Source organism: Chiloscyllium plagiosum, unplaced genomic scaffold, assembly GCF_037043375.1.
Source record: "Chiloscyllium plagiosum isolate Xiang-an unplaced genomic scaffold, Cpla_swu_hap1 HiC_scaffold_10, whole genome shotgun sequence".
Lineage (NCBI taxonomy): Eukaryota > Metazoa > Chordata > Chondrichthyes > Orectolobiformes > Hemiscylliidae > Chiloscyllium > Chiloscyllium plagiosum.
Genome location: NW_028270148.1, coordinates 4,344,194 through 4,364,197, shown reverse-complemented (window position 1 = coordinate 4,364,197; position 20,004 = coordinate 4,344,194). Strand labels below are relative to the sequence as shown.

Here is a 20,004-nt window from a genome sequence, read left to right as displayed (position 1 = left end):
ACAGAATGGCCTTCTGCTGGGGATTCACAGTAATTTTGTTCTTGCTACTTGCAGTGTATGAGGTTGGAGTGATGTTGAAACCCAGATAATCTGTGGCTGATTATCAACGTTTAACCAGGAAGCATTGACCTTCCCTTTTTTAAAATGAAATCAACTTACTCAAACATGTTGTGACACTGCACTAGGACACATGGTACCTGGCCGTGAGATAGGGACACTAACAGTGCACCACCAGACTTGTACATTTTATTAAATGAACAGGCAAACTAAGGAGAAATTTAAGTTGTGCTCCTTTTCATTATTCCCCACCAAGTCCCTTTGGACAGTTAAGACAGCTGTTTGTGAGAGAAAGAGGAATTTGCAGCATAACACCATTTGAAGAGTGTATGATGGACAGTGATGTACATTATGCAAACTCAGCTGCATTCACTCCATAACCAAACAAAGCCGTCGCATTTTCATACTTATATTTGAGTTTTGTGTCTTTTGCAGGAGGCCTGGCTGCAAACAGAACCATTTGGTTTGACCGTAAATGACAGCCCTGGCTGTGACACTTTCATGGCAGTGTGCAGACAACTCTCTTCTCCAGTGGCTGGATGTGATGTTATCAGAACCAGATCTTGCATGCTCTTAGGTGGGTTGCATTTGCCTTTATAAAGACATTGTAGTGAAGCTGCAGGCAGTGGTTATCTTTCAATGCTTTGACTTTTCAGACCAAACTAAGAATAGACAGGACTCTTGTTTCTGCACCAGAAATGCGCATTCTTGACTTGCAAGTTTATAGTAGTTATTTAAATATACATGTCCACAGACAATGCTCCTACACACACAGTGACATTTCGCTGGAAATAAATCGCATTATAATCTCAACTTTCTAAACCTGCAACATCTCTTCCTAACTTTGCAATCACATGCCTTCTTTCTTCATTCACAATCCATGACTGGAATACACAGTGCACAAGTTGCTAACAGCCTTCATTACCTGTTCAAGAGATTATCAAAAATTGTCAGTGTTTAGCTTAAGCAAGACATAGACTATCACCGTATTACTGGCGAATGTAATTTCAGGGAATTGAGTGTAATCATTGTGAAGATGATGGCAGTCAGGCTATTTGTTAAGTCAGTGTCAATGACAGATGAATGACATACAAATATAAGGGGAGAGTGACGGTCCTTGATATCAAGACTGCATCTGACAGAGTATGGCTTCAAGAAGCCGAAGCAAAACTGGAGGGATTTCCAAGGGGAATTAATGCCTAGTGGTATTATAGCTCGACTATTAATCCAGAGGTGGAGGTAATGTTCTGGGGACTTACGTTAAAATCCTGTGATGGCAGATGGTGGAATCTGAATTCAATGAAAAATATCTGACCATGAATCCATTGTCAATTGTAAGGGAAAACCGATCTGGTTCAGTAATGTCCTTCAGGGAAGGAAACTGCCGTCCTTACCTGGTCTGGCCTACTCGTGACTCCAGACCCACAGCAATGTGGTTGACTGTTAATTATCCTCTGGGAAATTAGGGCCTGTGAATAAATTTTTAAAAACTCTCCTCTTGTTGGAGTCATACCTGACACATAGTAAGATGGTTGTGGTTGTTGGAGGTTAGTCATCCCCAATCATCCAGAAGGATGGGTAGCAGATAGATGAGAACATCACCCCTTGCAAGCTCCTCTCCAAGCCACCCACCATCTTAATTTGGAAATACATTGCCATTCCTTCAATCCAGGAGAGAACCCCAGGAATTCCCTCCCTAACAGCATTGTCAGAACATGGGAGCAGGAGAGGATCATCCAGCCTTTCTTCCCTGCTCCAACATTCACATAAGATAGTGGCTGATCTGGGTGTGATCTTATCCCCACTTTTCCTGTCTGACCTTCTAACTTTCCCAACTCCCTTGTGTATCAAAGATCTATCGAATTCAGCCTTGAATACAATCAATGACCCAGTCTCTGGTACCTTGTTGGGAAGAAAATTCCACACATTATGCTAATAACCCTTTAAGAAAAGCAAATTTTCCTCATCTCTATCACAGAGTGACAGATCCTTCAGTTCAACTAGTCTACACCAGTCAATTTCCCAAATTAAACTTGTCCCACTTACCTGTGTTTGTCCCTTATCCCTCCAAACCTTTCCTATTCATGTACCTATCCAAATGTCTTTTAAATATTATGACTGTACCAGCATCCACCACTTCCTCAGGAAGTTCATTCCACACATGAACCACTCTGTAAAAAAAGTTGCCCCTCTTTAAAACTTTCACCCCTTGCCTTAAAGTATGCCCTCTAGTTTTGAACTCCTCCACCCTAGGGAAAAGACTCTTTGCTATTCACCTTATTTATGCCAGTAATAATTTATAAACCTCTATTAGATCACCCCTCAATCTCCTATGCTCCAATGAAAAAAGTCTCAGTCTATTCCAGCCTATTTTTATAATTCAAATCCTCCCTTCCTGGTAACATCCTGATATGTCTTTCCTGAACCCTCCCCAGCTTAATAATCTCCCTATAGCTGGGCAACCAGAACTACACACAGTGCTCCAGAAGGGGCCTCGCTAATATGTCCTGTACAACCTCAACAGAATGAGTCAACTCAAAGGTCTGAGCAATGAATGCAAGTGTACTAAACACCTTCTTAATCACCCTGACTCCCTATGGCACAAATTCCAAGGAATTGTGTACGTGAACCCCGAGGTCTCTTGGGTTGTCAACACTACCCAGGGCCCTACCATTAATTGCATAAAGCCTGTCCTTCTCTGTTTTATCAAAATGTAATACCTCACATTTATCCTGATTGAACCCCATTGCCATTTTTAAGCCCATTGACCCAATCAATCAAGATCTCTTTGCAATCTTAGATAACTTTCTTCACTGTCCACGCTCCCACCGATTTTGGTGTTATCTGCAAAAGTAGTAATGTCGCCTCCTCCATCCTCATCCAATTTGTTTATATAAATGACAAATCAAAGTGAACCCAGTACTGATCCCTGTGGAACACCACTGGTTTCGGGCCTCCAGTCTACAAAGTAACTCTCCACCACCACCCTCTGCCTCCTACCTCAAAACAATTTTATATCCAGTCGGCAAGTTCATCCTGAATCCCATGTGATCTAACTTTACTCATCGGTCTACCAAGCAGAACCTTGTCAAAGGTTTTACTAAACTCCCAAGTTAACAATGTCTACTGCTCCGCCTTCATCAACCTTTTTTGTTACTTCCTCAAAATACTCAATCAAGTTGTGAGACATGACTTTCCTTGTACAAAATCTTGCTGACATGCTTATTCTCTCTAATCCCCTCTCTCAGAATCACCTCCATCAACTTACCCATCACTGATGTCAGGCTCACAGGCCTGTAGTTCCCAGGCTTCTCCTTATAGCCATTCTTAAATAAAGACACAACATTAGCCACACTCCAGTCCTCATGTCCCTTTTATGTTTAAATACATCTTATGTTTTATAAAACCTTTTATGTCCCATGGTCCTATTCTCCCCTACTAGAGAATGTGAGTGTATGTAGACCACACACAGACTGCAGTGACTCAACAAGGAAGCTCAGTCTCACATCAGAATGACTGGCTGTGTAATGTAACCATTAACTAGAGAGGCCAATGACCAAGTGTTGTAATTTTTGAGTTTAGCTTGTGATGTTGTGCAAAGGTGTGGATTAATTTCTGAAGATAGTCTTTAGGTGTTGTGCCTGCCATACTGGAGAAGGGAAAGTTGAGAGAACTGTTCAAAATCACAGGAGGTCTGAACAGAGGACAGAGGGTGAAACAGTGTCCATTGGTGAAAAGATCGAGAGCTTTAAATTACTTACTGAAAGAAGCAAATGCAAGAAGTGGGCAAAGCAGAGTCCATTGAGTGATTCAGTGCGGAATTAGACAGTTGTTTGCAAAGGAAGAATGTGCAGGATTACCGAATGAAGGTGAGAGAATGGTTCTGAGGGGGATGCTTGTTCAGAGAGCTGGCACCGCCACGATGGCATCTTCATCAATCTGAACTCGTGGTGATTCCGAGATTTTCTACTTTGGTTGTGAAACGAATGCTCAAAGCCAGAATCTGATTGATTAATGCATTAATCTTTATTTTAAAACCAAAGTGTACAGTTGAGGCATTTTAGGCAGAAATATTTAATCTTTATATAAATACAAAGAAATAACTTAATAAATTAACACATTTAATACATTCTTACATTTCATTTCCATCGCGTAATCTGCTATATTTGTTTGCTAAAGTTTGTTGCAGTTTGCACCAGCATTTTTAAAACTGCCCATTGCTTCCAAGATTGGCCCAATTGAAGAGAGCAGGCTAACTCCAGACTGCAACTGATCCGAACCATGGGAAACCAGGTAAAAGGCTGGCATCTGGACAGTGCATTGATTGGATGGTGAGTGCCAGGCACCAACATTGCGATGAGAGGTACTGACTAATGACTGGCAGTCAGTGGAATACGTACCCCACAAGCTGATAATGTTATCTGGTGCCAACTGTGCAGCAACAATACAGACTGCGGTGAGGCACCATTCTGCATGCAGGCATTAGCACTGGTGTGGAGACCTAGGCAGCTCCCTCACAGAAACCCCTCCGTGCTCCTTCCCGAGTTCCCACACTATTGATCGAGGAATGTTGGGCTTGTATCAGGAAGTGACTGGGCTTGGAGCAGAGTCACCATTCACACTGAACACGGATTAAAACTACGCGGAGAATTATTAGAGTGTCGCTGAGCTAATATTGCAGTTTGATAGATTTGCTGGCAAGCTGACACTGAGGGGAATTCAGTCCAAGTGACTGCTCCTGGAACAATCTGTGCCTGATCTGTTCCCCCCTCTGCCTCCCCTGCCCACCCCCACCCAACCCCACCTTCCCCACAACCCACTCACCCTCCCCCCCCCCCCCAACCCCACCCCACTCAATCTTAATTCCATTGGGCCACACCTCAAATGCCCAACAACAGCCCCTCATCCACACCCCCCCCATACCCCCAGCAAATCTGTCCCTTGCTGGTCCTAATATAATGAGGAAAAATAACAGTAGAAATGACAGAAGGAACAAGTGGTTCCTGAATTGTACAATTCCATGCTAAAGTGATCCAACAGACACTCCCAAACCTCACCAATGAGGTGAAGCCAGAGAGAGAGCTTACCAGCCAGCTACCAGCAAGGCCCATTTTGCCTCTGACATGGTCAGTACTTCAATCATCTGCTACACTCAGAACTGGTTATTTGTACTTCACTTGCTCTGGGTCCCAAGCAATCCCATTTCCATCCGGCTCACTCCAGCTGTGCTGTTCCCCGGGTTTGCTGCTTGTCTGGGAAACAGACATTGACTGGGTTGGCAGCGAGTGGCCTGTGTCTGTCACATCTTCAAAGTCACGGCCCATTTCTTATGTTTCATTCACAGAATGTAACAGAGTGACTGTGTCCCTTGGGCGGGAAGGAGTGGCTAAGCCTAACACAGTATGGATTGTCCCTCACACATACCTCATCCTGTGAGATCGGCACTCCCAGGGAACTTCGGGCAGAGTCTGAGGCCAGTGTGCACAGGCCTCTCCTCTGGGTGGGGTAGGGGAGCCTGGGGTTGGTCGGCCAGGAGACGGTCACTTGCCGTGGGCCACAAAATGCAAGACCCCAGATGTCACAAACACAGTGTCGTTTTGTCCATCTGAAATTGGCATATGTCTTAAAAGGAAAGGCAGTATTGAAGGGTGTTGGGCATGGAGACATTTTCTCCAGAGGGACTGGGGCAGGGCAATGCTCTTAGTTAAAAACAACAATTGAGGATGAAGGTTGGGCCTAATTCTGGCCTGACATGGACACTTTCCCATTTGGATAGGGGAAAGGCAGGAATACTGATTCTAAGGGAAGCCTAGCACTGTTAAAGGAAATGGTTCCCTCCATTAAAATCTAACTGTTAATTGGGTGGGAGGGAATCTCTTAATTTTAACATGATTCCTCCAAAAGAAACTTTGATGTTCTTCTGATTTGAAAGGACATTGGGTTTCCGGGAGTTTGTCGATTGCCTGAGGAGAGAATTTGGGATATTCCGACTCTTTGAAAGACCCAGAGTCGAAACAACTCCTGCTGTGGGTGAGGGAGGATTTTCCAGAACTGCTGAAGTGTCATGCAAAATGGAGGAGCTTCCTGGTAGCTGGCGTGAGTGGAGGGCGGAGTTCACAAGGGCAGAGGTGGGGGTGTGGGTATGGCAGGGAAGGGTGTTGTGGATGAGGCAGGGGATTGGTCAGTATGGTAGGGTGGGAAGGGGTGGTGTGAGTGAGGGAGTGGGTGGTATCGCTGGGCAAGGGTGCGTGCAGTATAAATGAGCTGGTACTTCAAAACAATGTGACTGACTTTCTGGTAGTTTGCGATTTCAATGGCTTTGTTCCTCACTCTGAACTGATACTTTAGAATAATAAAGACTGACTGTGTTGAGTTGGGCTTCATCTGGCTTTACCCTTTGTTAATCGGATCCCTTTAGGTTTTGACGACCATTGGGTGCACACAGATACAGGCAACAGGAACCATCACCAACTCTGCACGGTAGGTGATTCGGTTCTCATGACTCTCTTTCTTCAGCACGATCATCTCCTGCTTAACGAGGCGGGTGTTGAGATTCAGATTCTCTTTCCCTTCAGAGTTCAGGCAGTGAGAGGACACACATTCTGCTCTCCAGATGATGACAGGGTAACGGTTGGGATCATGGTCCTGCCTGAAATGGAGGAAGAGAAATGAAAAGTGAATTAACTGTCAGTGCTGGGGAGACGGTGGTGTACTGGTGAGTGGGAAGCCAGGCTAATGCTCTAGGAGCCCAGGTTTGCATACCACTACAACAGCTGGTGGAATCTCAATTCAATCAATTAATGTCCAAGCTATTCTCGCTGATAGCAACCATTAAGCTACCATCGATTGTTGTAAAAACCTATCAGTAAATGCTACACTAGTGACTTTAAGGGAATGAAAACTGGCGTCTGTTCCCAGTTTGGCCTACATGTCACTCCAAACCCTCCTCAGAAATCATTTAGTGTGCCCCTTCAGTTTGAGGGCAATTAGGAATTAGCAGCACATGCTGGACCTTGCCAGCTGTGTTCACACTCCAGGAATGATTTATTTTTTGCAGAAATTAATTGACAGAATCTCAGCTTTGTTGGTAAGTGCTCTTTAGAGGGAACTTCAAAGTTGTGACTGTTCAACCGTGAAGCTGGATAGAAAGAAGCTGCCAGTCGTCCCACTGTCCTGACAGGGCAGTACTGCAGGCAGGCAATGCCCCAGCTATCACAGACCATACACTATGGTTAGCATTCACTGACACTGGGCAGTGGAGAAAGCCAGTGGTGACAGAGAGAGAGCGAGCATAATGTTGGACTGAGGGCCAGCAGCTGCAATAACTGAATGGAGATAAGGTTGGTTTGAGCTTGAACTTACCTGTAGATCCAGGGAGACACCGAGCGGTTCATGAAGCTACCGTGGATGATGTTCCACCTGCGTGGTGGAGTGTGCAAGGACCATTTAATGTTTTCCAATTCCAGCATGTAGCTTGTGTTTCTCCTTGTGCGTGAGTGCACCTCTTTCCTTTTGTTATCCTTCCTTTTGCCCGTGGAGGCAGCTTCTGTCAGGATGGTGAGCACCACAAGGAGCAGAACCACAGAGGTCTGGAGAGAGAGCGAGAGCAAGCAACTCATTGTTAAAGAAAGCTACTGGAATCAGAAATATCAGCCGCTGGGAATTCACACTCTACCTGCCCTGAGCTTTAATCTCCACTTTGAGATCTCCCTGGCTTCTGGTGGGAAACATCAGGGGACATGTTACTCATGGACAAAGACTCAGAGGAAGCGATCCTTCAGAATGTTCATTACTGGTGCTCACTCAGTTCATCTTTAACAGGTCTCTCCTCACTTCCCTCATTGTCAACCTTCCAATCAGACAGCATTGAGCACATCTGCTCTTTCAAGGAGCTCTTGAGTGAGTACTCTGCTCCTCGAGAATTTTCTTCCACTTCAAGCATACTTCTAATTCAGTTTTCACCCTCACTATTGTTATACTGAAAGTACCTTTGCAATTAGCAGCTGTCCCTATCTCCACCTGTCAGATCAGACCTTTAACCCATTGTATTGTGTGGCTACATTCATCCCCGTCAGTTCCTTCCCCGTTCTCCTGGTGGATATACAGTTACTGAACTACATTATGGGAATGCTGTTTGAATAGGGCAATGGGCACAGATGCTGTGCAGAGTACCACTCAAGCACGGGGCAGTGGCATGTTCATTGTGGAGGCAGGCTCAGTTCATTTCAAGACACTGATGTTTAACCTGACAGATGAAACATGTTGAGTGGGTGACAGATCTAATCATCAACAAAACCATTTCCTCTATAAGATCAGAGGTACAGAACTTCACTGAGAAAACTCATTTGAGGTGTGGGCACCACTGCCCTCTGTAATCATAAAGCAGAGGTGAATTAAACATCATGTTCTTTTTCCTTCTGATAATTTTCCTTGTCACACACCTGCAGTCCATTGAGGACAGTCCCCATTTTCTCTGCGGTATACCCAGGGCTCACATTCAATTGGGAGCCTGCCACTGAGTTGTGCACATCCTATAACCTGGCTCCACCCTTAGAGTGCAGCCATGTCAGAGATACCATCTTTCAAGCGAGACCCTGTCAACCCCACAGGGTGCATGAGAGATCCCAAGGTGAGGAGCAAGGATATTAACCCGACCCTTGCCCCATCTTTAACTCTCAATCAGCAGCTCCAAACCATAGAATTATAGAGAGGTACAGCACCGAAACAGACCCTCCTGTCCAACTCGTCCATGCCGACCAGATATCCTAAATTAATCTAGTCCTATTTGTCAGCACCTGGCCCATATCGCTCTAAACCATTTCTATTCATATACCCATCCAGATGCCTTTTAAATGTTACAATTGTACTCCCTTCCATCACTTCCTCTCATTCCATACATGCACCACCTTCTACATAAAAATCTTGCCCTTTAGGTCCCTTTTGAAAATTTCCCATATTACCTTATATCTGTACCCTCTAGTTTTTGACTCCTCCACTCCAGAGAAAAGACCTTGTCTGTTTATCCTATACATGCCCCTCATGATTTTATGATCTTCTATAAGTCACCCCTCGGTCTCTGATGCTCCAGGGAAAATAGCTTTAACCTCTCCCTACAGCTCAAACTCTCCAACCCTGGCAACATCCTTGTAAATCTTTTCTGCATCCTTTCAAGTTTAACAACATCTTTCCTTTTGAAGGGAGACCAGAATTGAATGCAGTATTCCAAAAGTGGCTAAAGCATTCAGCCATTTAGCTCATTGCTCTACTGTTCGCTATTGAATCTTCTCCCACACTCTATCTTCTGCCCTATCCATCTCATCCCTTCTCCATGGTCAACATGCAATCAAAATAATTCTGTTCATTCTTTTCACCGGCCACTGCTCAGTCGCTAAGCATTCAAGAGAGATGCTGCAGGTGCAAGTGGGAGTGCAGTCTTTGTTAAGACTGTTTTTTAATCTCCTGCCCATGAACATTGATGTCAGACAGCACGACCATGGATAACACCTCAGCCCACGGATCGGTAATTCGGACATTCGATTGTTTGATGCTTTGGCTGCAGCTCCTCATTGGAATTGTCCTAATGAAGGCTCACACACAAAGCATAAGTCTGCGTTTGGGCCGTACATTCTCAATGGCTATCTGCATTTCTTATTTCAACACAATTCATTGACTCACCATTAAGGATCGCAGTTTGAATTTGCATAGCATCTTGTTGTTTTTTTGCTTGCTGTCTTCTGGATTCCTTTGCAGAGTTGACCTAACTTGAACCGATTGTGTCTGTTCTGTGATCGCTCTTGAATCTGATAGTTTGTGTACAGGCAGCACCCTATTTTATAGAGGACACCAGCATCATGTGGTTTGCCACAGGTTACTGGCATCAGCTCCGGGGTTTCCTACTCCTTCACACGGAAAATTATATCACTGAAAGATTGAGTCAGGGGTTTAAGACCCTACAAGCTTCTCCAAACCCATGGACTTTCCTCCTTCTAATGATTTAGAGCGTAATCAATCTGGAAACCACATCTAACCTACTTTACAAAGCCTGGATCAAATGCTGCGACTATATGAGGTGGTACTACCAGCAACTGATTCATGAGCTGTTTATAACTCACGTCTGCAGGTAGGATAGTTCTCACAGTTCACGGAAGATGTGCTACTTGAGTGTGCACAGCTCACATTGGGTAAAAAGAATCATTTGTGCAAAGACATGCTCTGACCACAGTGTCCCAGATTTGACCTTGGCTTCTGCTGATCTAGTTAAGCTCCCTCGACTGTAGAGGCAAACTTATCAAAGTTCTTAAACCCAGTTGCTTTCTAGTGACAAAAACAGAAATTGCTGGAAAAGCTCAGCAGGTCTGGCAGCACCTGTAATAAGTGTCACTGGTCCCAAAAACATTAACTCTGATTTCTCCCAACAGGTACTGCCAGTTGAAGGGCTTTTGCCTGAAACGTCGATTTTCCTGCTCCTCGGATGCTGCCTGACCTGCTGTGCTTTTTCAGCACCACTCTAATCTAAACTCTGGTTTCCAGCATCTGCAGTCCTCACTTTTGCCTCTTGCCAGACCTGCTGACCTGATAGCATCTGTGGAGAGAAATCAGTGACCCTTATAACAGGTGCTGCCAGAGCTGCTGAGCTTTTCCAGCAATTTCTGTTTTTGTTTCTGATTTACAGCATCTCCAGTCCTTTTGGTTTTGTTTTATAGTGAAATCTGGCTTTAAGGATCCATTATGTCAGGTGTCAACCCTACCTCTGAGTCAGAAGCTTGTGTTCATAGGCTCCACTCCATAGACAAAGGTATTTTAAAAAAAAACATTTTCCAACAGCTGTCAGTTCTAAAGAAGACTCAAAACATTATCTCTGCCTCTTTCCACAGATGCTGTCAGACCAATGAGTTTCTTCAGCATTCTTTGTGTTTGTTTTTTGATTTCCAGCATCCAATGTATTTTCTTTTATCCACTCCCTAGACTTGAGGTACAGACCTAGTCTGACCCAGTGGTACAGTTCCGGGGAATACTGACTGCAGTCTTTCCAATAAAATGTTAGATGCTGAGTCCTGATCCTGCTTTAGAACCCTCCGCCTCTTCTTTCATTGTGGGAATGATGATCTTAAATTTATGTCCCATCTTACAGAGAAGTTGAATTATTATTTTCTCATTTATCTTAGTCTAATGTTTGACCATCTCAGTCAGTCTCCTGTGAATTTTTGTCTCTGCAGTGTCATTAGAGCCAGACTGCAGGGAAACAGACCCTTCGGTCCAACTCATCAGCACTGACCAGATATCCCAATCTGACATAATCTCATCAGCCAGCATTTGGCCCATATCTCTCTAAACCCTTCCTATTCATATATCCACCATTTCCTCTGGCAACTCATTCCATACATGCACCACCCTATGCATGTAAAGTTGCCTGATAGATCATTATTAAATCTTTCCCCTTTGAAATTAAACCAATGCCCTTTAGCTTTCACCTCCCCCACCCTGGGGAAAATACCTTGTCTATTTATCCTATCCATGCCTCTCAGAATTTTATAAACCTCTGTTTATAAACCTCATCCTTTCTCTTTGATGCTGACATTTGTCAGGACCTTAACTGGTAGGTGCATTATGGGAGGATAGTATCTATCACAGCTCACTTCTCCACCCTATCCTTGTGTCATCAACAAATTTGACAACCATATCTTCCCTCCCATCATCCAAGTTACAGTAAACAAAGCACACCAATGCCTTTACTTCCTCAGGAGGCTAAGGAAATTTAGTATCTGGATCAATGGTGCTGGAAGAGCACAGCAGTTCAGGCAGCATTTGAGGAGCTGTCCACAATGACTCTTACCAATTTTTACAGATGCACCATAGAAAGCATCCTATCCAGATGCATCACAGCTTGGTATAGGAACTGCTGTGCCCAAAACCACAAGAAACTACACAATCATGAACACAGTCAGTTCATCACGAAAACCAGCCTTCCCTCCAATAACTGCATCTACACTACCCACTATCTCAGGAAAGCAGCCAACATAATCAAAGACCCCTCCCATCCCAGTTATACTCTTTTCCACCCTCTTCCATTGGGCAGAAGGTTCACAAGTTTGAAAACACATACCAACAATTTCAAGAACAGCTTCTTCCCCGTTGTTATCAAACTTTTGAATGACCCTCTCATATATTAGAGTTGACCTCTCTCTGCACCTTCTCCATAGCTGTAACACTATATTTTGCATTAGGAACTGTGACGTGTTGTTGGGAATCCCTGATCTATGTTGCTTGTTGCTTCTTCAAAGAACTGTTAACAAAATCAACCAAACACTATTTCTGTTTTACAAAAGCTGTGCTGGACTGCATTAAGCTTCTCTAAATATCCTGCCACATCCTCATGCAGAAGAGCTTTTCCCTGTGACAGATTTCAACCTTCCTCCTTGTTTGAATCAAGGAATCATATTTGCACTGTGTTCTGCAGAGCTAACTGATTAAAGCTTGCATGAATGGCTGATGAGTGGCTTTGATCTTTGGCTTGGAATTGGGTTTGTTGTCTGACCTGAAGGGGCGCTGTCACTTACACATTCTCAGGTACATCAGCCTCATGACTGGATGTTTGATTCAGTCTTGGCCCAGGATGAATCTGCAGGTTCACTTCTTTGGATCGGCTGACAGTAGCATTCTTAGAAAGGAAGGTTAGCTTTAAAGTGGTCTGCCAGGATGCACAGTGACATTAGATCAAAGAGCAGTAAGTATATTGCGTGTCTCTCACTTCCTGCAAATCACACAATCATTAATACAGGCAGTTAGCTCACCTCCCACTCTGCGAAGCTGAATGCTCAAGGGAAGTTAGGGACAGGCAATAAATGGGTGGCTAGCCAGTCATGCCCACCTCCCACAAATGAAGAACCAAAATAATATTGTCGTGGACTCAGTAAAAAGTGGTTTGGCACTGAGATTGTCAAGGGATTCCTGGATAACATTGAAGCACAGGAGGCTGTTGTCTGAGGCTTTGTGGGAGCTTTCATTCTTGTCTATTCCCAGGGTATGCTGGCCTGGAGCACCCTCTGTAAATTTCAGTTAGAATCAGAGAATCCTGACAGGGAGGAAGCAGGCCACTCAGGCCTTTGAGTTTGTACCGGCCCTCTTGAAAAGCATCCCACCCAGATCCACCCGCCCCACCCGATCCCTGTAATCCTGCATTCTCCATTGCTAACCACGCTAGCCTGCACATCCCTGGACCCTATGGGCATTTCAGCATGGCCAACCTACCCTAAGCTGAACACCTTTGGACCGCAGGAGGAAACCAGACCAGCCAGAGGGACCTCACACAGAAACAGTGTGCAAACGTCACCCAGACAGTCACCTGAGGGTGGGATCGAGAGAAAAGGGTGACCTTCCATTTCAGAACAGTGACCTGCGCCCCCATTGTGAACATTCCCCCCCCATTATGAACATTCCCCCCATTGTGAACATTCCCCCCCATTGTAAACATTCCCCCCCATTGTAAACATTCCCCCCCATTGTGAACATTCCCCCCCATTGTGAACACTCCCTCCCCCATTGTGAACATTCCCCCCTTTGTGAACAGTGTTGCCCCTATTGTGAACATTCCCCCCTTTGTGAACAGTGTCCTCCCCATTGTGAACATGCATCCCACATTGTGAACATTCCACCACATTGTGAACAGTGTCCCCCCCATTGTGAACAGTGTCCCCCCATTGTGAACATTCCCCCCATTGTGAACAGTGCCCCCCCATTGTGAACATTCCCCCCATTGTGAACAGTGCCCCCCCCATTGTGAACAGTGTCCCCCCATTGTGAACATTCCCCCCCACTGTGAACACTGTTCCCCCCATTGTGAACAGTGTCCCCCCATTGTGAACAGTTTCTCCCCCCATTGTGAACAGTGCCCCCCATTGTGAACATTCTCCCCCATTGTGAACAATCCACCATTGTGAGCAGTGTTGCCCCCCCATTGTGAACAGTGTCCCCCCGTTGTGAACATTTCCCCCCATTGTGAACAGTGTCCCCCCATTGTGAACATTTCCCCCCATTGTGAACAGTGTCTCCCCCCATTGTGAACAGTGCCCCCCATTGTGAACATTCTCCCCCATTGTGAACAATCCCCCATTGTGAGCAGTGTTGCCCTCCCATTGTGAGCAATCCCCCCCATTGTGAACATTCCCCCCATTGTGAACAATCCCCCCATTGTGAACAGTGTCCCCCATTGTGAACAGTACCCCCCATTTTGAACAATCCCCCCCCATTGTGAACAGTGTTGTCCCCCCATTGTGAACAATCCCCCCCATTGTGAACCATTCACCCAATTGTGAACAGTGTTGCCCCCCCCCCCCCATTGTGAACAATCTCCCCCCATTGTGAACAGTGCCCCCCCATTGTGAATAATCCCCCCCCATTGTGAACAGTGCCCCTCGTCATTCTGGGGTTAGCTGCAAGGGTGGGAAAAACACATTCATCCTTTTCATGCTGCCTAATGTATTCAGTTGAAATAGTTGGTCCTCAAAAACACACTCTACTTTCATTATTTTCTCAACCCAAACCAAATGTAATTAAGGAATCTGTTCTGGATAGTGTCAGGCTTCTTGAGTGTTGTTGGAGCTTCACTCATCCAGCCAAGTGGTTGGGTCATTTATATAAATGATTTGGAGGTGAACGTAGAAGGTATGGTTAGTAAATTTGCAGATGACATCAAAATTGGAGGTGTAGTGGACGGGGAAGAAGGTGATCTCACAGTACAGCGGAATCTTGATCAGATGGGCCAATGGGCTGAGGAGTGGCAGATGGAGTTTAATTTATATAAATGTGAAGTGCTACATTTTGGAAAGGCAAATCAGGGCAGGACTTATAATTAATTGTAAGCTCCTGGGGCGTGTTGCTGAACAAAAAGACCTTGGAGTGCAGGTCCATAGTTCCTTGAAAGTGGAGTCCCAGAGAGACAGGATAATGAAGAAGGCGTTTGGGATGCTTTTCTTTAGTGGTTATAGGAGTTGGGAAGTCATGTTGCGGCTGTACAGGACATTGTTTTGGCCACTTTTGGAATACTGAGTGCAATTTTGGTCTCTCTGCTATAAGAAGGATGTTGTGTAACTTGTGAAAAGGTTCAGAAAAGATTTATAAATACGTCAGGGTAGCTGGAAATCTGAAGCAGGAACACAAATTGCTGGAGAAACTCATCTGGTCTAGCAGCATCTGTGGAGAGAGAAAATAGAGTTAATGTTTCGGATCCAGAGACCCCTCACCAGAACTGTCAACCTGCTATTGTATTAAGATGGTTTTCAGGTCCACACTAAAGTGCAGAAATCTTAAACATAATAATTCATGACAAAGGGTAGAAAATTAACACAAACACCACCTTCTTATTTGGAAAATCCTTTGTAATTGTGAAACAGTCACACAATGAGACAGTTGTGTTTTCTTGCTCTGCACAAACACAGAGTCAGGAGTTGTTTGTTGGCAAACCCGCCCAAACAATTGACTGTCAAAGAATCATAGAGATGTACGGCATGGGAACAGACTCTTCAGTCCAACTCGCCCATGCCGACCAGATATCCCAACCTAATCTTGTCCCATTTGCCAACACTTGGTCCATAATCCTCTACACCCTTCCTATTCATGTACCCATCCAGATGCTTTTTAAATGCTGTAATTGTACTAGCAACATTTAAGAGGCATTTGGATGGGCATAGGAATAGGAAGGGTTTGGAGGGATATGGGTCGGGTGCTGGCAGGTGGGACTAGATTGGGTTGTGATATCTGGTCGGCATGGACAGGTTGGACCAAAGGGTCTGTTTCTATGCTGTACATCTCTATGACTCTATGATTCTAGCTTCCACCACTTCCTCTGCCAGCTCATTCCAAACACGCACCACCCTTTGTGTGAAAAAGTTGCACCTCAGGTCTTTTTTATATCTTTGCTCTCTCACCCTAAACCTCTGCCCTCTAGTTCTGGACTATCCCACCCCAAGGAAAAGACCTTGTCTATTTATCCAATTCATGCCCCTCATGATTTTATAAAGCTCAATGAGGCCACCCCTCAGCCTCTGACGCTCCAGGGAAATCAGCCCCAGTCTGTTCAGCCTCTCCCTATAGTTCAAATCCTCCAACCCTGGCAAAATCCTTATAAATCTTTTCTGAACCCTTTCAAGTTTCACAACATCTTTCCGAAAGGAAAGAGACCAGAATTACACGCAATATTCCAACGGTGGTGTCACCAATGTCCTGTACAGCTGCAACATGACCTCCCAACTCCTGTACTCAATGCTCTGACCAATAAAGGAAAGCATATCAAACGCCATCTTCACTATCCTATTTTTCACTTCCAGTTTTTGGATAACTGGGGTTCTTTCTGGGGACGGTGGGACCTCTATAAACAGGATGGTCTACACCTGAACCTGAGGGGAACCAGTATCCTTGGGGGGAGGTTTGCTAGTGCTCTTGGGGGGGGTTTAAACTAACTCGGCAGGGGCATGGGAACCCAGATTGTAGCTTCAGGGTGCAGGGCCTGGAGTGTAGGGAGGTGAGGAACATGGCATCAATTTCCAAGGAGGGTGCCTGTAAACAGGGAAGTGGCTTGAAGTGTGTATACTTCAATGCAAGAAGTATACGAAATAAGGTAGGTGAACTTGCAGCGTTGGTTGGTACCTGGGACTTCGATGTTGTGGCTATTACGGAGACATGGCTAGAACAGGGACAGGATTGGCTGTTGCAGGTTCCGGGATTTAAATGTTTTAGTAGGGTCAGAGGTGGGGGTAAAAGAGGGGGAGGTGTGGCATTGCTTGTCAAAGATAGTATTACAGCGGTGGAAAGGACGATGGATGAGGACTTGCCATCTGAGGTAGTTTGGGCTGAGGTTAGGAATAGGAAAGGTGAGGTCACCCTGTTAGGAGTCTTTTACAGGCCTCCTAATAGTCCTAGAATCATTGAAGAAAGGATTGGGAAGGTGATTCAGGAGATGAGTGACAGTAATAGGGTGGTTGTTATGGGGGACTTTAACTTTCCTGATATTGATTGGGAAAGCTATAGCTCAAGTTCGTTAGATGGGTCAGTGTTTGTTCAATGTGTGCAGGAGAGTTTCCTGACACAATATGTAGACAGGCCAACAAGAGGTGAGGCCATACTGGATTTGGTTCTGGGTAACGAACCAGGCCAGGTGTTAGAATTAGAGGTAGGTGAGCACTTTGGGGATAGTGACCATAATTCGGTGATTTTTACACTCGTGATGGAGAGGGATAAGTGTGTACTACAGGGCAAGAATTATAGCTGGGGTAAGGGAAATTATGATGCGGTGAGGCATGACTTAGGATGTGTGGCTTGGAAAAGTAGACTCCAAGGCAAGAGTGTAAATGATATGTGGAACTTGTTCAAGGGGCAACTATTGAGTGTCCTTGATAATTATGTACCTGTCAGGCAGGAAGGAAAGGGTCGTGCGAGGGAGCCGTGGTTTAATAAGGAATTGGAATCCCTTGTTAAATGGAAGAGGGCGGCCTATCTCAAGATGAGACGTGAAGGTTCAATTGGGGCGATTGAGAGTTATAGGGTAGCCAGGAAGGACCTGAAGAGAGAGCTAAAAGCAGCAAGGAGGGGACATGAAAGGTCCTTAGTAGATAGGATTAGGGAAAACCCTAAGGCTTTCTATAGGTACGTTAGGAATAAAAGAATGACTAGGGTAGGAATAGGTCCAGTCAAGGATAGTAGGGGGAAGTTGCGTGTGGAGGCGGAAGAGATTGGGGAGACACTGAATGAATACTTTTCTTCAGTATTCACTCAGGAACAGGGCATTGTTGTCGATGAGAATACTGAGGCACAAATAAGTAGAATGGATGGCTTTGAGGTATGTAGAGAAGAGGTGTTGGAAATCCTGGAAAAGGTGAAAATAGATAAGTCCCCTGGGCCTGATGGCATTTATCCTAGGATTCTCTGGGAAGCAAGGGAGGAGATTGCAGAGCCATTGGCCTTGATTTTTATGTCCTCTTTGTCTACAGGAGTAGTCCCAGAAGACTGGAGGATAGCAAATGTGGTTCCCTTGTTCAAAAAGGGGAGTAGGGATAGCCCTAGTAACTATAGGCCGGTGAGTCTCACTTCTGTTGTGGGCAAAGTCTTAGAGAGAATTGTAAGGGATAGGATTTATGCACATCTAGATAGGAATAATGTGATCAAGGATAGTCAGCATGGTTTTGTGAAGGGCAAGTCGTGCCTCACAAACCTTATTGAATTCTTTGAAAAGGTGACGAAGGAGGTTGATGAGGGGAAAGCGGTAGATGTGGTATATATGGATTTTAGTAAGGCGTTTGATAAGGTTCCCCATGGTAGGCTACTGCAGAAAATACGGAGATATGGCATTGAGGGTGAGTTGGAGGTTTGGATTAGGAATTGGCTGGATGGAAGAAGACAGAGGGTAGTAGTTGATGGCAAAGTTTCTTCATGGAGTGCCGTCACTAGCGGTGTTCCGCAAGGATCTGTTTTGGGACCATTGCTGTTTGTCATTTTTATAAATGACCTGGAAGAGGGGTTAGAAGGTTGGGTGAGCAAGTTTGCGGATGATACGAAAGTCGGAGGAGTTGTTGACAGTGAGGAAGGATGTGGCAGGTTACAGCAGGATATAGAGAAGCTGCAGAGCTGGGCAGAAAGGTGGCAGATGGAATTCAATGTAGCTAAGTGCGAGGTGATTCACTTTGGGAAGAATAACAAAAAGATGGGGTACTGGGCTAATGGTCGGATACTTGGTAGTGTGGATGAGCAGAGGGATCTTGGTGTCCATGTACACAGATCTCTGAAAGTTGCCACCCAGGTAAATAGTGCGGTGAGGAAGGCATATGGCGTACTGGCTTTTATTGGTAGAGGAATTGAGTTCCGGAGTCCTGAGGTCATGATGCAGTTGTATAAGACTCTGGTACGGCCGCATCTGGAATATTGTGTGCAGTTTTGGTCGCCATACTATAGGAAGGATGTGGAGGCATTGGAACGGGTGCAGAGGAGGTTTACCAGGATGTTGCCTGGTATGGAAGGAAAATCGTATGAGGAAAGACTGAGGCACTTGGGGCTGTTTTCACTAGAGAAAAGAAGGTTTAGGGGTGACTTGATTGAGGTGTACAAGATGATTAGGGGGTTAGATAGGGTCGACAGTATGAACCTTTTCCCGCGTATTGAGTCGGGTATTACAAGGGGGCATAGCTTTAAATTAAGGGGGGGTAGATATAGGACTGATGTTAGGGGTAGGTTCTTCACTCAGCGAGTCGTTAGTTCATGGAATGCCCTGCCAGTAACAGTGGTGGACTCTCCCTCTTTATGGGCATTTAAGAGGGCATTGGATAGGTATATGGAGGATAGTGGGTTAGTGTAGTTTAGGTGGGCTTGGATCGGCGCAACATCGAGGGCCCAAGGGCCTGTACTGCGCTGTATTCTTCTATGTTCTATGTTCTATGTTCTATCTACCTGCAACTCCACTTTTAAGAAACTATGAACCTGCACTCCAAGGTCTCTTTGTTCAGCAAACTCCCCAGGACCTTACCATTAAGAGTATAAGTCCAGCCCTGATTTGCCTTTCCAAAGTGCAGTACCTCACATTTATCTAAATTAAACCCCATCTGCCACTCCTCAGCCCATTGGCCCATCTAATCAAGGTCCCATTGTAAACTGAGGTAACCTTCTTCGCTGTTCACTATACCTCCAATTTTGGTGTCATCTGCAAACTTACTAGCTATACCTCCTATGTTCACATTATATAAATCATTATATAAATGACGAAAAGCAGTGGACCCAGCACTGATCCTTGTGGCACACCACTGGTCACAGGCCTCCAGTCTGAAAAACAACCCTCCGCCATCACCCTCTGTTTTCTACCTTTCAGCCAGTTCTGTATCCTAATGGCTAGTTCTCCCTGTACTCTATGAGATCTAACTTGGCTAACCAGTCTTCCATGGGGAACCTTGTCGAACGCCTTACTGAAGT

The 20,004-nt window shown here is 45.1% G+C and overlaps 1 protein-coding gene across 1 annotated transcript; it reads right to left on the bottom strand.

Annotated features, from left to right (window-relative positions):
• Positions 1–5,033: 5,033 nt before the first annotated feature.
• Positions 5,034–9,905, bottom strand: LOC122553192 (interleukin-17A). The gene is made up of 3 exons (XM_043696787.2): positions 9,733–9,905; positions 7,420–7,646; positions 5,034–6,706 (listed from the first exon to the last, which is right to left on the bottom strand). The coding sequence occupies exons 1-3, from the start codon at positions 9,763–9,765 to the stop codon at positions 6,472–6,474; spliced, it is 495 nt and encodes a 164-aa protein (XP_043552722.2). The 5' UTR covers positions 9,766–9,905; the 3' UTR covers positions 5,034–6,471.
• Positions 9,906–20,004: the final 10,099 nt, after the last annotated feature.

Coding starts and splice junctions, on each gene's coding strand:
- LOC122553192 (XM_043696787.2), bottom strand. CDS start 9,765: ATGCTATGCAAATTCAAACTGCGATCCTTAATG. Junction 7,647..9,732: donor TCAAACTGCGATCCTTAATG/GTGAGTCAATGA, acceptor CTCTCTCTCCAG/ACCTCTGTGGTTCTGCTCCT. Junction 6,707..7,419: donor GTGTCTCCCTGGATCTACAG/GTAAGTTCAAGC, acceptor CCTCCATTTCAG/GCAGGACCATGATCCCAACC.